The 23,343-nt window shown below is 41.3% G+C and overlaps 1 protein-coding gene across 3 annotated transcripts in view; it reads left to right on the top strand.

The window, feature by feature from the left end:
- The window catches only part of BOD1L1 (biorientation of chromosomes in cell division 1 like 1), a 60,968-nt gene that overhangs the window by 4,771 nt on the left and 32,854 nt on the right, over window positions 1-23,343 (top strand). For 2 of the 3 annotated variants that reach the window (XM_075930719.2, XM_075930722.2), the window contains exons 4-10: window positions 4,397-5,005; window positions 6,335-6,484; window positions 7,838-8,007; window positions 9,102-9,225; window positions 12,512-12,656; window positions 16,105-16,180; window positions 17,042-23,240. In XM_075930719.2, the coding sequence (XP_075786834.2) occupies window positions 4,397-5,005; window positions 6,335-6,484; window positions 7,838-8,007; window positions 9,102-9,225; window positions 12,512-12,656; window positions 16,105-16,180; window positions 17,042-23,240 (7,473 nt within the window). The remainder of the gene's footprint in view (window positions 1-4,396; window positions 5,006-6,334; window positions 6,485-7,837; window positions 8,008-9,101; window positions 9,226-12,511; window positions 12,657-16,104; window positions 16,181-17,041; window positions 23,241-23,343) is intronic. The other variant, XM_075930721.2, reaches the window with a different exon arrangement.

Genomic DNA, 23,343 nt, shown 5'->3' with positions numbered 1-23,343 from the left:
TCTAAATAGTTCCTAACTTGTTCTTTCCCCACCAAGGGCTGTCCACCTCCTTCTTATACTGCGTTGCCTAGTGCATTTGTCTGGGAGCTAATCTCCTCTGTGGAGACAGAGGAAAAGAAAGCATTGAGTACTTCAGCTTTTCCCACATCACCTGTCACTAGGTTACCTCCCTCATCCAGTAAAGGTCTCACATCCTCTCTGATTACCCTCTTATTGCTAACATGCCTGTCGAAACCTTTCTTGTTACCCTTCACCTCCCTTGCTAGCTGCAATTCCAGTTGCACTTTTGCCTTCCTGATAACGCCCCTGCGTTCTCGAGCAATATATTTATACTCCTCCCTAGTCGTCTGTCCAAGTTTCCACTTCTTGTAAGCTTCCTTTTTGTGTTTAAGCTTACCAGGGATGTCCCCAGTAAGCCCATCTGGTCACCTACCATATCTGCTTTTCTTGCTACGCATGGGGATGGTTTCATCCTGTGCCTTTAATAAGGCTTCTTCAAAATACTGCCAGCTCTCCTGGACTCCTTTTTCCCTTCATGTAAGCATCCCAGGGAATCCTGCCCATCAGGTTTCTGAGGGAGTCAAAGTCTGCTTTTCTAAAGTCCAAGGTGTGTATTTTGCTATTCTCCTTTCTTCCTTTGGTCAGAATCCTGAAATCTACCATCTCACTGCTTCCCAGGTTGTCACCCACCTCTACTTCCCCTACTAATGCCTCCCTGTTTGTGAGCAGCAGGTCAAGCTGCACATGGCCCCTAGTTGGTTCCTTCAGCACTTGTAGAAAGAAGTTATCCCTAACTTTCTCCAAAATCTTCCTGGGTTTTCTGTGTACTGCTGTATTGGTCTCCCAACAGATGTCAGGGTGATTAAAGTTGCCCATGAGAACCAGGGCCTGAGATCTGGAAGCTTTTCTCAGCTGTCTGAAGAAGCCTCATCTACCTCATCCACCTGATCCGGTGGTCTATAACAGACACAACATCACCCCTGTTGCTTCCATCTCTAAACTTAACCCATAGACTCTCAACAGTCTTTTTTCTCCTTCTAAATACTGGAGTTCCGAGCAATCATACTGCTCTCTTACATACGATGCAACTCCTCCTTTTCTCCCCCGCCTGTTCTTCCTGAACAGTTTATACCCTTCCATGACAGTGCTCCAGTCATGCGAGTCATCCCACCAAGTCTCTGTTGTTCCAATCAAATCATAGTTCTTTGATTGAGCCAGGGCTTCTAATTCTTCCTGTTTGTTTCCCAGGCTTCTTGCATTTGTGTACAAACACCTTAGATAACCAGTTGATTGCCCTACTTCTCCATCCGAATGAAGGGTCCTCGTTGTGATTCTTCCTGGTGTCCGACTGCCTCACTTACCTCAGGGCTTTGGTCACCGTCCCAACGAACCTAGTTTAAAGCCCTCCTCATAGGTTTGAAAGCCTGCCCACGAAGATACTCTTCCTCTCTTGGTTAGGTGGATCCCATCTCTTCCTAACAATCCTTGTGTCCAGAACAGAGTCCCATGGTCGAAGAAACCAAAGCCCTCTCTCTGACACCACCCGCACAACCATGCATTTACTTCCTCAATTCGACGATCCCTACCCAGACCTTTTCCTTCAACCGGAAGGATGGACGCGAACACCAATTGCGCTTCAAATTCCTTGATCCTTCTTCCCAGCGCTACATAATCTGCTGTGACCCAGTCAAGGTCATTCTTGGCCGTATCGCTAGTTCCTACATGAAAAAGCAGGAAGGGGTAGTGATCCGAAAATGATTAAACCTTTGGAAAACTCTTGGTCACATCCTGAATGCGAGTGCCTGGTAAACACTTCGAGATTGCAGGTCTTGACAGTAGATGGATGACTCAGTCTCTCTTAGGAGGGAGTCCCCGACCACCACCACCTGTTGTCTTCTTTTGGGGGTGGTGGTCGTAGAACCCCCATCCCTAAGACTACGCATCCATGCCTTCCGGTAGATGGTGTTCCCTTCTGATTTCTTCCCTGAGAGGTCCCTGCCAAAGCATTCTCTACCACAGTGCTTGTGGAGAGAGCCTGATAGCGGTTACTTATCTCTACAGGAATGGGGGATACGTGAGTTGGCCTTCTCCTTCTAGAGGGTACATACTGCCAGTTTTCTTCCTTGTCCTGTACTGCCCTGACTGGCTCTTCAGCCTGCTGTACCTGCAGGATTAAACACTGCTATCTATCGAGAAAGTCTTCATCCTCTCTGATAGAACGTAGGGTTGATACTTGGGCCTCAAGTCCTCTAATTTTTTTCTTCCAAAATAGTGACCAGCTTGCACTTAGTGCAGATGAAACCTCTTCTTTCTTCTGGGAGGAAGACAAACATGGTACATGCTGTACAGGTAACAACAGCAGACCTATCACCATCCATTCCTGCCTTCCTTCTGAGAGATTCCTCAGTTGTTGTTAAATGCCTCCTTGAAGGGCAGGAGAGTAGTAAAAAGTTTTTAAAGAATGGTGAGTGTATCTCACTCCCTTCCCAACTCCTTCTCCAAACTCCCTGTTAGCAGTCCCTGTTCACAAGCTCCCTGGTCGCTGATTCACTCCTTTATAAAGCCCTGGACTGTCTAATAGCCCCTCCCCCTGATTAAGGCTCAACCAGTGAGCAGAGGCTTCTAGATTTCAAACCCTGATTAGAAGCTCACAGCTTCTACCTGCCAGACACAGCACACACTCCATGGCGGGAGGAAAAGGAGAGGGAAAGAAGAAAAAAAACCCAGCCAAACACAAGATCATCACACAGCAAGAAAACCCCAAACACTCACTACAGACAGCCACTTCTCTCAAGGGTCCTGTATTAGCGTCCTCCTTTATCTGGAGAACTCCCTCTCTAAACTCCCTGTTGATAGCCCCTGTTGCGGGTGCTTACAGAGACAGTTGTTCCCAACCAATGAGAGCTGCAGGAAGCAAACTGCCTCTGTTTTATTACCCACCCCAGGTGTATAAATTGCTTACATATTTCCAGAGTGAATCTTACTTAACTGTTTCCTGTGCAATATTAGGGGGTTTAACTGGTATTTAATCAACTAGTCGATGGCATTTCCATTGATTAGTTAATGAGGGGGGAAACTGTAGAGCCCACCAGGCTCTTAATTCATTCAAAAGGCTGAAGCGTAGCGGGGGGGACTGGGCACGAGCCAGGACAACTGATTCCTAGCTCGCACCTGGTCCCCCGCTACACTTCTGCCTTCCCTTTCCCTCCTTCACCCTGCAGAGATGGTTCTGAGGGCTTTTCAGCTGGCAGCCCCCAATTCCCTCAGCACCAGCTCCTGCTTCCACTCCCTTGCTGCCTCTCTCTGATAGCAACAGCAAGGAATGGGGTGAAGTGACTATTCGAGTCACTAGTCAACCAGTCTCTTATGTCCCTAATGCATATTTCTATTTGAACTTTACCCTTTGTATTAAGTCGGCTACTTGGCCATAGACAATTTCCTACTTCATTCTAGGCTCAGGCTGTAAACTATTTCTGGAATCTACTTTTACAGAGCATATTAGGCTCTCATACAACCATTGCTCCTTGCCTTGTCACTAAAATTACATCCAGTAAATAGTCTGCTGTTTTCAGGTTTTTAATTACTTGGTCATCCACAGTATGTACTTGAAAATTCACTCCTACAAGAAGCCCTCCAGCTAAGTCGTCTTTCCACCGTTGGTTTAATTTAGGACTATGATAAACCTGGCTATTTACAATATCAGCTCTGTCTTCATGAACCAGAGCATTTGCTTATATTCTAACTCTGTTTCTGGGAGGCTTATTGTTGCTTCCTTTTAAGCAGGTGGGTTGAAGAGACAGCTGCAGGTTAACCCTTTCTTTACCATCTTAAGTCACTACTGATGGGATGGGCATGTTACATAACAGTGCCTACCTGTGTTTGCAGTTCCTCCCAATGCAGTAACTCTTACAAAAAGTAGTTAATATTCAGTGTAATCCTTCTTTCAGGTCATTAATAAAGATACTGAAGGGAGTATGTTCTAGCATTGTTTCCTTCAATATTTCACTGGCTATTCTGGCAAACTGTGGGGTATACATTGAATTTGGGCTGGTGGAGAAAATTCAGAAGTTGAAAGACCTCCATGGAGACTGTATCTTGCAGGTCACTCTCTCTTTATAAAGTGAGGGACCTGCTCTGAATTTCTTCAGCAGCAAAATAGCATTGAGAGCAAAGTGTATCTCAGATAACCAGACCACAAACAATTTAGCATAGTGATATCTTGATATGTAAGAAACAAATACTGTGATTCAGATTAATCAAAATTCTTGACTAATTTGATCTGAAAAGCTCTTTGCCTTCAGAAATATAATCAATATAGAAATAAATATTTTCTCTTAATAAATGTTATGAAAATCTTGATTAGTTAAAATGTTTTATTTTTTTCTCATTCTTTAAGGTGTTTCTGCTACAGCTCCTAGTACTAATGTAGTTAGTGATGCCATGTCCATTTTGGAAACAATAACTTCTCTTAACCAGGAAGCAAGTGCTGCCAGGGCTTCAACAGAGAATACAAATTCCAAGAACAATGACAGAACTTCAAAAAGACTCCCATCTCAACAGAGTGTTGATGATAGCACAGAGAGAGAGCGGAACTCAGAAGAGTTAGTAGAACAAGAGAAACCCATTCACTCAGAAGGAAGTGAAATAGTTGCAAAGTGTGAAGATTTAAATGATCTCCCTTGCCCAAGTGAAGAAATCAAAAATTCAACGAAAGATGTTAGCAATTTAATTAATCCAGGCAAAGAACTTCTACAAGAAAGTGATGATCAGAAAAGTAAATTAACAGATAAAGGTGACAGGAAACCAGAGAGCACTGAGAAAGGGGAAAGAAGAAAAGAGAAAAAAGAAAAGAATGACAAGAAGTTTGACCATTTAAAGAAGAATGATGATGCCCTAAAAGCAAAAGAAGAGAAGCAAGTGAAAGAAAGGGAGGTGGAATCAGTAAAACAGCTGATTCCTGAAAAAAACAGCAGTAAACAGAAGATAACAGAAGGTACAAATGAAGGTATAGAAAAGGCAACTTAAAATATTGTGGGATAGAGGGAAATATTGTGTTGGTGTGGGCGTTTTCAAAGGTGAGTTTGGAAAGTGAAAAGATGTTGGTCCAACAATATTGGTAAATGTAGTCGTCTTTCATAGAATCATAGAATCATAGGACTGGAAGGGACCTCGAGAGGTCATCGAGTCCAGCCCCCCGCCCTCAAGGCAGGACCAAGCTCCACCTACACCATCCCTCACAGATGTCTATCTAACCTGTTCTTAAATATCTCCAGAGAGGGAGATTCTACTACCTCCCTTGGCAATTTATTCCAATATTTGACCACCCTGACAGTTAGGAATTTTTTCCTAATGTCCAATCTAAACCTCCCCTGCTGCACCTTAAGCCCATTACTCCTTGTCCTGTCCTCAGAAACCAAGAGGAACAAATTTTCTCCTTCCTCCTTGTGACACCCTTTTAGATATTTGAAAACCGCTATCATGTCCCCCCTTAATCTTCTTTTTTCCAAACTAAACAAGCCCAGTTCATGAAGCCTGGCTTCATAGGTCATGTTCTCTAAACCTTTAATCATTCTTGTCGCTCTTCTCTGTACCCTTTCCAATGTCTCCACATCTTTCTTGAAATGTGGCGCCCAGAACTGGACACAGTACTCCAGCTGAGGCCTAACTAGTGCAGAGTAGAGCGGCAGAATGACTTCACGAGTTTTGCTTACAACACACCTGTTGATACAACCTAGAATCATATTTGCTTTTTTTGCAACAGCATCACACTGTTGACTCATATTCAACTTGTGGTCCACTATGACCCCTAGATCCCTTTCCGCCATGCTCCTTCCTAGACAGTCGCTTCCCATCTTGTATGTATGGAACTGATTGTTCCTTCCTAAGTGGAGCACTTTGCATTTCTCTTTATTAAACCTCATCCTGTTTACCTCTGACCATTTCTCTAACTTGCTAAGGTCATTTTGAATTATGTCCCTATCCTCCAAAGAAGTCGCAACCCCACCCAGTTTGGTATCATCTGCAAACTTTAGACTGTTGTTGTTCCATTGCTAGTTAAAAAATCAACAGTAATGCTAGTTTTCCCTCACAAATGCCAGGACCATCTTCTAAAAGGTGGACTTGTAAAGAGAAGCCTAAATCACAAATAGCTCCATTGTAGTCCGAGAGGTTGTTTGTGGTTAAAGCAAACATTTAGTCTAACTCAGTCTGCGTTCAGAAATAATGTACCACTTCTGTGTATCTGAGTCTTTAAAATAACAATTCTTAGGAAATGAGCTAAATACATTAGTTTGATACAATGCATGATGCAACTTTTTTGTTTTCTTTTTTTAAGAACATATTTTTGATGACTCAGACGTGGATTTACTCAGTGATATCACTGTGAGCTCTGTCCACACCAGTGACCTCTCTTCCTTTGAAGAAGAAAGTGAAGAAGAAGCTGTAGTTTCCGATAGCACTGAAGAAGGAGAGATCACATCAGATGGTAAAAATAATATAAAAAGAATACATGTGTTAGTAATATCCTGGTTGGTGTATTTCTGCCATTTGAATACATAGTACTTTGTAGTCTGTTCTGAAATATATTTTATCATACATGCATTGTTTGATAATAGAGAACCTTTCGTCTGATGGGTAAAATTCACGGTTTTTCTTCTGTTAATAAATAATAGTAAAAATAGATTACTTGGCATTTTAAAATAAAAATATATATATAGTCCAGTATTTTAAAATTATTTTTTGTGTGTAGTTTTTCAGGATGTAGTGATGGCACTTCATAACAATGCCTTCTGCTTCGTGTGTGGATTTCTACCTTCCTCCCCCGCCCCTTATGTGAAGTTAGTGTAAATGTACATTTGCATGGCATGCTTCTTTTAGAAGCAGGGAGAGTACTTACATGGGTTGCTCCCCTTTTCCTGGTCATAAATAGAATAGATGGTGAGGCACAGCTTATGTGAGTAAATACATGATTGAAGGGTGTAGTTGTGTCCCTGAGTACATATCCTACAAGACTGTCTACTTGCTCAAGCCTCTGCCTTCCTATCTATTCTGCTGTTTTTTTTAGCAACAGAATTAAAACTGTCTCCCTGCTATGAGAGCCTTTCCGCATCCCAGGGAGCTTCTGGAGCCTTTCCTTACTATACAGAAAGACTCCTGGCAGGCGGGAGGAAGGAGGGAATAACTTTGCCAGCACCCCACTGCTGGAGCCTTTTCTTGCTATAGTGAAAGGGACAGTGAGCTCTTGAAGACTGTCCCTGCTGCTTCCTCACTTCTAGAGTCATAAACTGACCTGGAACTACACACCACAATGTAGACTCAATCTGCTTTTCTCTGCAGTGTACAGCTGCACGTATATTAGGTGGCACTGCCAGTAGTGTATATTATAGATATAGCTTTAGACTGTTTTTCTGACTTGAGCCTAGGTGTACTGTGAGCAGACCATTTGGGGATCAGAGTGTTATTACAGCCCTAGGGTTGCAGGAATTCCCAAAAGCTATGTGATTTTGGTGGCTAAAATTATATATAAAATATCCTTAACCATGTCAAATGACACATTTATAGTACCAAAATGGAATGTGTTTTTTTAATCTAATTGTTTTTCTCAGTTTATGCAGTTTATTATGTTTTGCATTTTTCTCTGGACAATGAGAATAGACTGATCACATCTCATATTTTAGTAACATTTGTCTGTGTAAATGCTAAATTGGAATCTCTTTGAAACATTTTTTTAAAGGAGACATTTCTGTTAATCTTAGGTTTTATGACAGTTCATTTTTACAAAACTTAAATTTTACCATAACAATGTTGCTTTAATTTGTCCACTTTTAATTCTGACTAGACGAAGAAGAGCAAAACAATCAGAGTAAAACAAAGCCTCAGACTAATGAACTTAGCGATTGGAAGGCCAAACCAGTCCGCCATGCATATGTTCACAAACCATTTCTGTACTCCAAGTACTACAGTGATTCCGATGATGAACGGACAGTAGAGCAACGTCGTCAGTCTATTGTAAGTTTGAATGCATTTACAATTAACGTTTTAACTCCATCAAAAAAATGTTCTCTTTATTTAGCTGGGTTTTTTTTTCTGGAAGCACCTGATTCTTCTGTAGTTCTTCTCCAGCAACGTGTGATCTGTCAGCATTTCATGATAGTGATCCATTGAGAGTCATTTGAGAATCGCTGGTTTACCTAATTATCCAGCTCCTCCTATTTTACAACAAACTCTGGCTAATAATGAGGCACCTGAGTGTGCCCAGCGTCTTTGCAGCTTGCCTAGATACTTCTGGAATAAACTAGATTTTAGCTTTGGCCATGTAATTCATATGTACAACAGAGTTGAGGAAAGAAAGAGAACAATTATAAAGTTCTTTTGAAAGTGGAGGTAACTTTGTCTAGTGGACTGAAATTGGGGTTAGAACACACTAGTGCTAATGCTGACTCTGCGCCTGCCTATTCTCCACCTGTAAAATGGGGATAAAACCTTATGGGTTGGAGAAGGGGTTAATAACAACTAGGGATGTTAGCATGTACTTGTTCACACAATTAACCAATAAGCCCAGGCTTATCAGTTAATCTTAATAGTTACATGCACCCTTCCCCTTGTTGCTTCTAAAGCAGACGCAGCGGGGGAAGAAGCAGGAGCCTAGTGCCTTTGGGAAGCTGCCTATGTTCTCCCTTTCCCTCTTCTCCCCCCTCCGCTCCCCCGCCCGTTGCTCCCTGCATGCACCAGCTCCCATGGAGCTGCCTACCACCCGTGCTGCTGCCTTGTTCTGAGGCAGCAAGGGTGGGGGAAGGCAGGAGCCCCTTATCTGTGTAAACTGCTAAAAATTTCAGTGGATCCATGCTTATACAACTGCATGATTTTTAACATCCCTAATTTTAATTCACTTAAGTATTTTGAGACTTTTAATTAGTTTGCACAGCACTTTGTAAATTATTCAAGAACATGTTGATTATTTTTATTATACTGAAATGCTGATTTCTGCAGAAATGTACAAGTTTGTGTATAACATTTCGGTTTTTTTAACATGACTTTCATCATTTATTTATTTCATTAAACAAACTAAAAAATCATCTTTTTCATTATTTCTGTGTCTTCAGGCCAGAGAAAAAGAAGAGAGACTCTTAAGGAGGCAAATTAATAGGGAGAGACTTGAAGAGAAGCGTAAACAAAAAGCTGCAGAGAAAACAAAGTCTCTGAAAAGTGGGAGTCAGCGTATTGAAGGTGATGTCAAAATTACAAGTTTAGACTTGGGTGTGTTAACCAAAGTCATTGGGGAATTTTGCAGTTGACTTCAATGTGGCCAAAATTTCACTCATCTACTATACATTTGAGAGAATCTGCCTGTTTGTTTGTTCGAGAACTCCTCCCAAACTGTAAGAGAGAGCCAAGACCCCCAAATTTGGTATACAGTTTCCTCCTCTTATAATTTAAAGCAAGGTAAGGATTTGGTTGTGCCAGGAAAATGGGATGTATATGGAATGGGATTACTTCTAAAGCATTAAGAAAAGAGAGAGAGTCCTTTTTCCCCCCCTGCCCCCCAATCCATGACTGCCCCATCTCCAGGTCTCCCACCCCCCAGGTGCCCTTTAGAAGGGTAAGGGGGACTAAAGCTTCCCCTTCCCCGATTTGTACAGGGATTTTGCTGGCTTTTCCCCTTCATCAGGGAGCAAGGGGAAAAGTGCACAACAAAGTTCCCTCTAAGCTGTGCGGCTGAGCAGCCGTGCGGCTATTTTCTGAACCCCATGAGAGGCTCAAGTCACAGGCAGGGAGATCAACTGATTGGCGGGGACTGGGCCTCCGCAAACAGAAGACAGTCAGCCGAGGTAAGCAGGGAATGAGTGGGTGGGAGGAGAGAGGGAGTAATTAATTGGTTTGGGGAGAAGTCCCCTCTGCCAAAGGGGGGGGAGGGAGAGGCAGAAACCTAGCAGTCTCTTCAGCGCTCTTGGGCTAGGAAGGGGGAAGTAAAGGAGGTGAGTGCATGGGGAGGTGGGATCTGTGCAGTGAGGTGGAAGCGCGGGGCAGTTTGTTTAGGGTGTCTGACTCAATGCAGTCCTTTCTGTTGGGTTGGTTCGGAGGAAGTGTGGGGGGGAAGCCGTGTGTGTGCGCGTGCGCGTTCACATTAGGAGGACATTTGCATGATTACATTTCAAGCAAAGTTTGCATATAGGTGTTAATGGCTTAAGATAGAAGAGATTCTTTCAACAGTTTCAGAGGGGTAGCCGTGTTAATCTGTAGCTGAAAAAAATATTAAAAATAGCGAATAGTCCTATGGTGCTGCCAGACTATTCAGTTTTTAATTCTTTTAACAGAATTTTTTGGGGTGTTGCAGATATCTAAGCTCTGAACTTAATGATTTTTTAAAATCCTGTGTTACTAATTAATACATGGTAAATGTGTTGCATTAAAGCCAGGTCTTTGCTATCTGGTGTAGTTCTGGCTTTTATGAGTTACAAGTAGCAAGTACTAGGTGTGATGCTAGTTATTTTGTAGGATGAAACTTTCTTTGCAAACTCTTTGAAACATGCAAATGTCTATAAACCCTGAAGCCAGATGTTAATTTGTTCTGGGCATTCTACTCTTCCTCCAATGGAAGAAGGCTAATTCCCTACCTGTGTACAACACCTTTTGTAGTCACTAAGTGTACCTCACAGCAACTAGTCACAAGTGTCTTGTTTTAATATATTTTATTCCACACAGATGGACTGCTTAAATATATGTATAGAGTGTCTGTGTGTACACATACATACACATACGTGTTTTGTATTGATAGTGTACATAAGAAAATTCAACCCACACAAAAGAAAATTCAACCTACCTAAGGATAGAAAATGTTAGAGGGAATGCTGGTGCACAGTTTGCTACGTTTCTCATGGACAGACAAATCTGGACATGCTGCACCAGGGGCATACACCCCTCCTCCTCCTGTGCCTGCTGGTGTTGCAGAGTCCATGGAGAGGTGCTTCTCATGTGGCACCAAGATTCTGTGCTGAGAAAGTCCTCTCTCCCTGGGGCAGCCTGTATACTGGACCCCCCAGCAGCACCCCAGAGCAATTATTTAATTGTAGTCAGACAGGAAACCCCCCTGTAACATCCATTTTTGCTTGCCTGGAGCATGCAGGGCACACAGAGCAATAAAACAGCATGGTCTTTGAAAGCCTTGGAGCAGGAGTCTCAGGATATGCGGGCTCAGTGACCCTGAATGGCTGTAAACAGATATGTCAATTGCTGACTAAGAGGCTGCCGAGGAGTGCCCTTGACTGAAACCCATATTGATATGAACACACAGCCATCCACGGGGGGGAGGAATCTCTCACCCAGTAAAAAAATGTCTAGTACTCACAATTTAGTTCTCTCTTGCAAGTGTAAATTAAGTTGAAACTTGCTTGTAAGAACTGGCGCCACAAAAACGGACCAGTACAATTTGGCATCTTAGATAAGAAAGAAGATACGGGCCCCAGGGGTATAAAGATGGGTCCAGCAGCACATTTACTCCTGAGTGTCAATCTACCATCTATCTGCTGGTCGGGTTAGGTGTTTGACCTCCCGAGGTTCCACGGGGACGCCCACCTCGTATTAGTCTTTCCTAGGAATTGAGGGACCGGCCCTGGCTTGACCCGCTGGAGTCGAGAGGCACAGAAGGGGGTAAAAATTGTACCTGGATGTGGTCCTTTGTCTTAAGTGTACACATAGACTTAGAGCTCTTTAAAGATTAAGCTGTCACTTGGCACCATTATTTCTATTTTCTATCTTTATTTTCTTTGTAACCATTTTTAAGATCTATATTTGCAAGCAGTTAAGAAAGAGAGCAATAGCCATTGTAACCATATGATTTATAAGCTTGTTTAATAAACCTGTAGCTGTTTAAGCTTTAACCTGACTCCTTCAGTTGCTGTAACAGAACCAAGCATAATTTAAAAGAACTTCAGCCGGTCATAAGGGACAGGTATAGGAAGAGCTTGAGCGTTGGATCGTGTCACCTTCCAGAGGACAGATCCGTTGGGGCATCTCTCAGTCTTCCCTAGACTGTCCGCTGCGAAGGGATCCTGTATCCTAGCAGCTGAAATCTGAGATGTAATAAGCTCTTCCTATAAACTCTGGGGCGTCTGTCAGCCTGTTGGCTGCCCTCTGCGACGGGACCCCGGTCCTAGCGGTAAAGGCACGGACGTTAAACCTTCTCTCTCTCTCTCTCTCACACACACACACACCCCCACCCTCACCCCTGACTGTCGGCTGACATTAATGAAGCATGTACATTTTCATTTTCCAAAAAACAACAGTTAAGGACCCAACCAACACCAAGTAAATATTCTAGTAACATTATAACTAAATACTGAAGTAAGTAAAATATTGTGCAAAATTCCATGTGTAACTTTTTCATGTGCACAATGACATTCCTGAAACATAACACAAATACCAGGATTAGTAATTCCCAAATTGTTCAGTCTCACTTACATAAACAGTTTCAGTGTTTGAAAAACATGTCTTTATATTATTTTTTGTATTTTAGATAAGAGTGGCCTGAACTTGGAAGAGTCTTCAACAAAAGATTTTGAATCAAAAGTTACTGGTACCAGCATTAAGGATGTTCTTAAAGAGCAGAAGTTTTTAGAAAAAAAAGTAGCCCTGAGCAGGAAAAGAAAAAGAGATTCAAGGTATTCCTTACATTTGTTTTTAAAGAATTTAATTTTGGCAGTGTACGCTTAATTTAAAGCAACAAATGTGATTTTTTTAAGGTATTTATTTTAATGTATCAAGGGGTTTTTCCATTTAACTCCTATACTCTTAGTTTACTGTATTGATAACACCCGAATGGCCAGATCCTAGTATGTTACAATATAAAGTGTGTATTCTGAATGCCTTTGATCAATTTCTTTTATGTGCATTTAAATGTGTATTTTTATGGTCGTACTGATGTCAGGCTTCCAGTCCCATTTGTGACCCTTTGTGTCTCTTGGCTTCTTTCTCCAGTTTTAAGTGCCTTCCCACTAGTATGGGAAGAGTGAATTCACCAATGAAATATGCTGAAGTGAATTAACTATCTTCCACTGTCAATTCAATCAGCAGTGTAACCAGACTAATTCATTGCTTGATTGTGGAAGTTTAAAAAAATACATTTACGTTTCAGTTTAAAACTTTAAATAAAATATAAAGGGGGGGAGAGAGAGAGAATATGAATATTAAGGAATTCACCACTTGGAAATCATGAAATGAAGATTTAAGCCTTAGATTTGTACTTTAACTCTTTCCCCTTGGACATATGCCTTACTGTTTTAATATAAATTATTTGTCAATAATCATAGAAATGTAGAACTGGAAGAAACCGTAAAAGGTCATCTAGTCCAGCCCCCTCTACCAAGAGAGGATCAAGTATTTGTCTAATTTGTATTTCAAAACCTCCAATGATGAGGATTCCACAGCCTCCCTTAGATGTCTATTCTAAAGCATAACTACCCTTATAATCATATATATGGTAGCCCAGTATTTGAGAGTCTGTAATGCCGAAATGCTGGCTGTTCCCTCTGGGCGGTGCTGTTGCCTGAAATGCTGGCTTTTCCCTCCGAGTGGCCTATTCTGCATGGGGAGTGAGGGGCCCAAACGGCCGCTTGCGCTGCTTGCTCCCCCACGGCGGTCCAGCTGAGCGGTGCAGAAGTCAGCCGAGTGCCACGGTGGGAGGCGAGGCGGTGACGTGCGGCGTGACAGCGGCTCCAGGCCCTGCCCCCTCGCCATGAACGTCACCACCCCGCCGCCCCCCCCCCCCCCCCCCCCCCCCCCCCGTCTTCCGCTGTGGCACTCGGCTGACTTCTGCGCTGCTCAGCCAGGCCACCATGTGGGAGCAAGTGGTGCAAGTGACCGTTCGGGCTCCACACCCCCCATGAAGCATGGGGAATACATAGCCCAAACAGCTGTTTGGGCTCCGCAGTCCCCCGAGGGGGAGGCAGTAGGGAGTGAGAGAGAGAGAGAGAGAGCGCGAGCAAAAGAGAGTGAGCAGAGGCTCAGGAGAGACCTGAAAATCCCATCTTATGGTGGGCTAATTGGCTAGTTAGAAAGGTTTTCCTAATATCTAACCTAAATCTCCTTTGCTGCAGATTAACCCCTTCTGCTTCTTGCCCCTTTCTTCAGTGGACATGAAGACCAATTGAACAGTTATCTTTATAGCAGCCCTTAACACATTTGAAGACTATTAGCAGTTCCTTCCTGAAGTTTAAACATGCCCAGCTTCTTTAACTGTTCCTCATCAGTCAAGTTTTCTAAACCTTTCATCATTTTTGTTCTCCTGTGAACTCTCTAATCTGTCCATCTTTCTGAAAGTTTGGGACCCAGAACTAGAACTGAACCCAGTACTCCAACTGAGGCCTCACCAGTACCAAGCAGAGTGGAACAACAACAACCTGTGTCTTACTAAAAGCTCTCCTGTTTTGATAAAACCTAGCTTTTTTCTCAATTGCTTTGTGAGTTTATATTCAGTTTGTGCTCTACTATATAACCCCCTCAGATTCTTTGAAGCAGAACAACTGTTTAACAAGTTGTTCCCCATTTTGTAGTTGTGCATTGGAATTTTTCCTTCGTAAGTGTCTATTAAATTTCACTTTTGTTAGTTTCAGACTATTTCTCCAGTTTGCCAGAGTCCTTGTGAATTCTAATCCTCTTCTGTAAAGTGCTAACAGCCCCTGTAAGCTTGAGTTCATCCACATTTTATAAAATACTCTCTGCTCCAATATCTGGATAATTGATTAAAGTATTGAATAGTACTAAACCCTGAACACGTCCTTTTAAGACGAGTTTCTTATGATCACGTGCGGTATACATATTGTTATGTGCACTAATATGGACACATCACCACTATATGGTGCACATAACACATTTCATTCCACACGTCTACAGTGTATAGTAGGGAAGGGGCTCAGGCTGGGGCAGAGCGTAAGAGCATGGGAGGTTATAGCTTTGGCTGGGGTGTGGACTCTGAGGTGGGGCTCAGGTTGAAAGTTTAGGGAGCGGTACTTCTGGCAGTGTTGCAGCCGTGGAGTGGGACTGCGACAGGGGATCTTCTCCCTTGATTTTGGCAGGTCTGTGCCAGAGCTGGGTTGGGGCTGGCACCCGTCTCCCCTGGCCATGGCAAGTCTATGCCAGGGCTAGATTGCGGCCGGGATGCTTCTCTTCTGTATGCGGCAAGTCCAGGGCAGGTCCATGTTGGCACCAGTGGGGAGTGACATTTCCCCCCACTGCAGATGGTTAGAGTTGGGGCCAGTGAGGAGATGTTCTCCTTCCCATGGCAGGTCTGGGGCTTGGGAAGAAGCCTCTGTCCCTGCTGCAGCCTTGAGCCCATGTGCAGGGCTTAATAGGCATCTGTGCAGCCATAAGGTTTAAAGGGAGCTTAGTTGCCATGTATGTTCTCCCTGGTTCGACAGAAAATCACTGAAAAACCCTGTTGCGTACTCTCGAATCTTTCAACCACGTGTGCACCTGCAGTATACTAATTTCATTTACACCATATTTCCATAATTTGCTTATGCAAATATGACTTCTGTCAGAAGCCTTGCTAAAACCAAGATGTATCATGTCCACAGCATCCTCTCCACACCCCATTTATCCCTATCCACTAGGCCAGTAATTCTGACACAGATTCTGTTAGTCTGGCCTCGGTTTTTTGTTGATTAATCTGTGTTGGCTAGTACTTATTATCCTATCCCCCTACATATTTACAAATTGAATGTTTTATAATTTGTTCTAGTATCTTTCCAGGCATTGAAGTTAGACTGGCAGATATATAGTTCCCCAGATTGTCTTTGGTTATCTTGTTTTTTTAAAGATAGGTACCTAGGTTTGCCTTTCTCCTGCCCTCAGGGACTTCACCCATCCTCCGTGAGTTCTCAAAGGTAATTGCTTCAGCTAGTTTGTTAGGTCGTATTTCATCAGCCCCTGCTGATTTAAATGCATTTAATTTATCTAAATATTCTTTAACATTTTCTTTCCCTATTTTGGCTTGCATTCCTTTCCCCTCTCCCCCATCGTGTGCACAATGTCTGTTTTCTCTTAGTCTGAGAGTTGATGAGTTACTCAGTTGTTGCAAGGTTTTTCTGATGATTTGACTATCTATTTTAGGCATGTTGAAGATAGCTGGAAAAAGAAATGTGAACATCCTGAAGAAGATTCCAAAGAATCACAAAAGACAAATGAGGTTTGTGTCATAGATCAGTTAGTAAATTCCACAGCAAATATCTTTGTTTTACTCTACAGACATTATCAAATGTCTTTGTTCTGTTCATTTTTAATTGGAAAAATGATTCTGTGTATACTAAATATCTATTCTACTAGATTAATCTTTATGAATTATTTTTCCCTCTAATTCTTGTGTGACAGTAAGTTAGGAGGAGTTAGGGAGGTTACATTATCTGTATTTAACATTGATGGAACACTGTCCAGCTCTGACATTCATATTTCAAGAAAGACTTTGAAAAATTGGAGAGGATTCAAAGAAGATCTGTGAGAATTGCAAAGGATTTGGTAAACGTGTGTTATGAGAGACTCAAGTAGTGAGAGACTCAAGAAGTTTCATTAGCTTATCAAAGAGAGCATTTAAGGGGTGATTTTGATTGGTTTATGTTTTAGAAACAAGAATTTGATCAGAGTGTTTTTTTTTTTTTTTTTTTTTTTTTTTTTTAACCAGACAGAGACAACGAGATTTAATGGCTGGAAATTAAAGCTTGACAATCAGGCTGGAAATAAGATGCAATTTTTTTTAATAGTGAGAGTTGATAAACAATTAGAACTATTCACCAAAGGTGATGACATTCTTTATCACTAGAAATATTTAAATCAAGATTGGATTATTTTAAAGATTAAACTCTAGTTCAAACAAATTAATTCAGGGAGGCCTACTAATCTGATGATTATTTCATATTTGTCCTTTTGGGAGAGAGAAATTAACTTGCGGTTCTTACAAGAAATATTTTGTAACGTTTTCAAAGCCCTGAATTGAGATAAATCGATTCCTGAATCTAGTATGTATACTGATTTTGTTTTGTTCTTGTTGTTCTAGACCTGTGAAAAAACCTCTTTGAAGGATTTGAAACATAATCATGGAAAAAGTGAAGCAACCAAGCCTGTTAGAAGAGTTTCAGAATCAGTACATTCAACTGAGGAAAGCAAAAATGATCCTAAAGTGGAAAGAGAACATAAAAGAAAACTATCTACCTCGCTTCAGATAGAAGGGACCCAGCAGGACACTGAAACAAAGGATCCTAAAAAGCAGCTGGACAGAGCAGAGACGGGTACTGATGAACTGCAGAAGCAGAAGTATGCCTTTAAAAATGAAAAACATCTTAAAAAAGATGATACAGACATTCAAAATATAAAAAGTATTCCCAAGAAAGAACTGAAATCATGTCGAGAGAAAAATGAAAAAGAGAGAACTCTTTCAGAAGATAAATTGGCAGTAAAACATAGGTATAAAGGAGACGGTTCACATAAAGTAAGTGATGAAATAGACATTCATTCTTTTGAGAGAAGCTTGAAAGGAGAGGATAATATACAAAAATATAATCAACAAACAAAACTTCCATCAGATGATAAATTTGAAAAAAAAAATAAACACAGAAGCGAAAGGAAAATATCAACAGCTAGCAAAGATGGAAAAAATGTTTCTGAATACACTTTAAAAAATGAAGAAATATTACGTAAAGAAAATAACAAAAAAGACAGACACATTTCTACAGAAAAGTCAAGAGCAGAATACAAATCCAAAAGATCATCAAGTGATTCTAGGCCACAGAAGGATTCTCAGGGTAATTCAAAGCAACCTGTTTCTTCATCACAGAGGAGAAGTGAAAGTTATTCAGAAGATAAATATGAAATAGAATCAGCTAATTCAGATAGTAATTTAAAGCAAGAAGATAGTATTCACAGAGACAGACGAAGATCGAAGAGCTTCTTAGAAGACAAGTCTTCTAAGTCTAAAGCTAAGTGTCACAGTAAACAGTCCAAACCAATTGAAATAGAATTACAAGAAAGTTTTACAAAACACGAAACTAGTCAAAAACCAGACAAAGATAAGAATATGGAAGAAATGGACACAGATAAACAACGCAAATCCAGAAATGAAGATAAAGTTTTTGACGAAAGCATTGTTGATTTTGAGCTAGAAAGTGAGATGCACTCAGTTCATAGTTCACAAAAAGACTTTAGCCGCAGAGTTAAATTACAAGCAGGAGAAAAATCTGTAAAAGAGAAATATAAGAGTGATAAAGATTTAAGTTGTGCCAAAATAGAAAAAAAGCTGTCAGTAGAGGGTCAGAAAAGCAGAAACTTAAAGCATAGCAATAAAGAAATGAAAAAGAAGGAAGAGAGTAACAAATTGGAGGACAAAGATATTAAAGAAATGGATGGTAGCCATGAAAAGGTGCAAGGAATTGTGATTATGGATAAAAAGTCAAGTAAGAAATTACTTTGTGAAAATAAAAAAGGAAGTTTGTTAGCCCATGAAATTACAGTGGAAGAGGAAAAATTAGCAACTGAAACATTTGTAACCAGCCACATTCCAGCCATTCAAACACCAATCAGGACTGCTGATAACTCATTAAATTCTGAACAAGTAGAAGAGCCAATGGAAATTGATTCAGAGCAGTCTAATGCAAAGGTAAATGAAGCATCTAAAACTGAAGAAAAAAGCAGTAGTAATTCACTACTGGACAGGGACTCTGAAAATATTGTAAAAGAAAATATGAACCTACATAGCTCCAACAATGAAATCAAAAACAGGTTGGTAGATTTTGAAATGTGTGTGTCAGAGTTTACAGCTCCAGTTGACAGAAATTCTGAACAAAGCATTGAACATGAAACAAATCCTATTAAAGGAGTTGATGTCTTAGATACTGTGTTCAGACAAACTTCTGAGGAGCAAGGACCCATTAAACAGGGGGCGTATCAAATGAACATTGTGTATGAAACAAGTGGCAGAATTTTACTTAATGCTCCTATTAAGGAGCAGACTTCAGAAGATGCCAGACAGCTAAAAAATGTAAACAATGTAGTCAATCCTATTGAAGAAAATGTTTCTTTAGCGATTAATTCATCCGGACAAGATACTTCCCATAAAAAGTCCATGGATATGTCTTGCTCAGACTTCACAGACTCTTTGCCGAATTTGGCTGAAGAGGAATCTTGTGTCTTGGATAAGATTTATTTAAATAAAGAGTCCTTTAATTTAGACAATAATGCAACACAAATTGCACATGTGGAACAGGGTAGCCCTGTGCAAGGTTGTGTTATGAAAGAAAGTGAGGTTACCATGGTAGTTGCTGAAGAAAAAGGTAGTGAGACTCATCTAATTGGTGTACAAGTAGTCGGAGAGAACATGGGTGAGGCAAGTATACATGATGATGATCAAATGGCTGGGTTAAATAGTGTGCAAGGAAGAAATGAGTATAATGTAACTGGGGAAACAGAAGGCAAAAGCTTGATGACTAACCAAGCTGCAGATCATACAGGTATAAGCATGAAAAAATCTGTCTTAATGAAAGAAAGTGGCAACTTAAATATAGGCCCTGCTGCAGAGCAAGAAAAGGATGCCATAGTGGATGTTATCAAAAAGAGTGAAGGACATGATATGGGTGGCACAGTAGACTCTTCTTTGGAGCCAGTGTCTATTAATGTTGTAAGAGTTTCAGAAGAAATAATTAGAGACTCTGTAGTTCATGGCGCAGAAGATGATGATGACATAATTAACACTGAAGATAAAAATGAAAGCAATGCCGTGGGCACCAGTGCAGGAAGTGTTGATCACGTATACAACAGACTAGACACAACGGAGGCCACTGCAATAGGAACTAGCACAGAGGAAATGCTTGAGAGCACTGTAATGGCCACTAGTACTGGAGAAGGAGAAGGTGAGCGTGCTGTGATACATTCTGAAAAGGAAAGTGATGCCACAACTACTTGCTCAGAAGAAAGTGAGGTTACTTTAATCTGTTCCAGCATAGAAGCAGATGAAGGGTTAACTGCAAGTATATGGGCAAATAGTAATGAAGGTGTCAGTTTCAGCACAGAAGCAGATGGTGAGTGTACAGTTGCAGTAGCTGAAGAAAGTGGTGGTGGTGTCACTGGAGGATTTGCAGAAAGTGAAAGTTTCCTGACTAGTACAAAGGAAGGAGAAAGTGGTGAGTGCACAACGATTTATACAGAAGAAAATGGTAAAGATTCAGTAAATGCAGGCAGACTAGAAATTGAGGACAACGTGAACAGTGCTGGGACAGAAGAAAAAGATGATGCTGTAACTAGTGCAGGCTCAGAAGAAAAGTGCAAGACTTCAACTTGTAGACATACGGACAAATTTGAAGGTTCTGTTACCTGTATAAGTGAAGTTGAAAGTGATGGTGCTGTAACCAGTGCAGGCACAGATGCAGGTGAAGGATCCAGGAGCATCAACAATTTAGATGAATTCCAGAACAATGTAACTGGTGCTGGCCAATTAAAAGAAAGTGAGGGTGCTGTAACTTGTACAGGTGCAGAAGAAAGAGGTGATGGCTTCATAATTGGCTCAGTGACTTGTGCAGATGCACAAGAAGACAGTGCTGTGACTGGTGCATGTGTCAAAATGACCATGAACAAGAATACCATGACTGGAACAAGTGCTGACAAAGGTGAAGATACTGTGAATGGTGAAAGTGCAGTGACTAGCACGGGCATAACAACAGAAGATGATGCTGAGATTGCAACAGTCTGCACAGGACTGGAAGATAGCAATGAAGGTTTTGCAGTTGGCTTAGATATAGAAAAATGTGAAAGTGCAATGGACAGTACAAGACCAAAAGAAGAAGCTACTATCCCTATGATCTGCATAGGGCCCTGTGATGATGAAGCCTTTGTGACTAGTACAGGTGCAAAAGAAGAGGATGAAGAAGGTGAGGGTATTGTGACCAGTACTGGGAGAGAAAATGAAGAAATAGAGAATGCTTCAACCTGTACAGGAATAGAAGGTGAGAGTGCACTCATTTGTATAGGTGCAGAAGAAAGTGAAAGTTCCATTATCTGCATAGTTGCAGAGCAAGTAGAAGCTGAGTCAGGCGTGGCTGCCACAAATATAAATAAAGATGATGGAGTTGATAGCAATACTGGTGCAAAGAAAGAAGCTAATGGTGGCATAATCAACAAAAGAGCAAGAGGGATAGTTGAGAGTAGTGTGACAAGTGCAAACATAGATGAAGATGCTCTAATCCCAAATACAGAAAAAGATGAGGATGTGATGTCTATAGATGTTGAAGAGTATGAGGATCCAATGACTAGTGCAGTGACAGATAAAGATCAGTTTGCTGCTGCAGCTAAAGAAGAGAGTGACAGTGGTGCTAATGGAAGTCATGGCAGTGAATGTGAGGGTGCCATAACCCATGCAGTCACAAATGAAGTTGAGTCTCCACCTGCTTCTACTGAGAGAGTAGAAAAAACTAAAGGTGATGTGATCTCTACCAGTACAGTAGAAGGTGATGCTCCCAAACCATGTTCAGCCACAGAAGTTGAAGAAGGTTCCCTCACCATTTCAAGAACAGATGAAAATGAAAGCACTGTCTTACTAGACAGTGAAGAATTTGAGACTCCCATGCCTAGTACAGCCACAGAATTCAAAGACACTGCACATACTGCCAGCAGTAAACAAGCAAAAGATGAGTGTACTATGATTTCCACAAGTATTATGGAAGAATTTGAGGCTCCTATGTCCAGTGCAGCTATGGAATATGATAGTCAGTTCACTGCTACAAGAACAGAAGAAGTGAATGAAAGTACTGTGTTTTGTATAGGCATGGAGATATATGAGGTTGCCATGCCCAGTGCTTCCAGTGCTGGAGATGACCAGAATCATCCAACTGCAAGCAGCAAAGAAGAAAAAGATGAGTGTGCTATGATTTCCACAAGTATAATGGAAGAACAAGTAATTCTCATGTCCAGTGAAGCCACAGAGGATAGGATTCCACATCTTGCTGCAGGCGCAAAAGCAAAAAGTGACGCTTCCATGATCTCTACAAGTATGGAATATTTTGAGGCTCCTATGCCCAGTGCAGCCACACAAGATGAGGATCAGCTCACTGCTTCAGAAACAGAGGGAAGACTGGATGCTGCCATAATCACCAGAAGTGGGACAAAAGAATGTGATATAGTCTTGATCAGTGCAGCCACACAAGCTGAAAGTTCATTCATTGCCGTAGAAACGGAAGAAAAAGATGAGGGTTCCATGAGCTCCCCAAATGTAGCAGAAGAACCTAAGGTGATTGATACCAGTGCAACAACAGATGAGCGGTGTGAGCTAACTGCTATAAACCCAAAAGGAAAAAATAGTGGTTCTATGATTTTTGTTAGGGATGTGGTAGAATGTGGGGCTCCAGTGCTCAAAGTTGCCAGCAGCAATGAAGATCAACACGTTGCTTCAAGTATAGAAAATAAAGAGGAAGGTACTGTGATTGCTCTCAGTACAATGGAAGACTGTGACAGTCTTTTCACCTTTGCAGTCATAGAAGAAAGCCAGCTCATTGCTACAAACACAGACGTAAAAGATGAAAATGATGTCCTAGTTAACAGTAGCAAAGAAATTGAATGCATCCTGTCATCTACATGCGCAGAAAAAAGTGATAGTTCTTTGCCCAGGGGTGGTAGAGAAGGAGATAATAGCATGGATGGAGGAGAAAGGGAGATTCATGAGAATGTTGTAATGGGAAAATCAGTAGTAGCTAAGATCACAGCAGACGCTGATGTTTCAGAAACAGCTGAGACTACAGTGAACCTCATGAGTGTAAATGAAGCCCTCTGCATGGAGATCAGTACAGGTTCTACAGTCATTGTTAGCCCTTCTACAGAGATGGCTGCAGGTAGTGAAAGAGCTGACGAGTATATTCCTTTAGTGGATGCTACATCAAAACCTTGTATTCCTTCAGAAGAAGCAATGAGAAATCATAATTTTGAAAACATAGACTATAATGTTAACAGTAGCTTATTAGAAAGTGACTTTTCTGAAATAAGGACTCCACTTCCTAGGGCACAGACTCTTTCACTAATTTCTGAACATGTAAGCAAATTGACAGTAAATACGAATCAAGGTGAAATAACTGTAGACGCAAAACTGGGAGAAAAGAGTGACTTCCCTGTCTCTCATATGGATAAACAATTTGAGAATGATGGCGAAAGGAACTCTACTGAACTAGGTGATGATCTTGGAATCAAAGTTTCTTTTCAACAGAATACAAGCTTCCATTCAGGTAAGGTTTTCTCTTCACGGCCCTCACTCCCTCAGATTTAGAAACTGCATATACTTAAGATACTTTTACAGTTCCTGAATCTGCAACAGAAATTTCCATACAT

The sequence above is a fragment of the Pelodiscus sinensis genome, chromosome 4, assembly GCF_052426305.1.
Source record: "Pelodiscus sinensis isolate ZL-2025 chromosome 4, ASM5242630v1, whole genome shotgun sequence".
In the NCBI taxonomy this organism is placed as follows: Eukaryota; Metazoa; Chordata; order Testudines; family Trionychidae; genus Pelodiscus; species Pelodiscus sinensis.
Note: the sequence above shows the minus strand (reverse complement) of the source record. Positions and strands in the feature narration are given on the sequence as shown.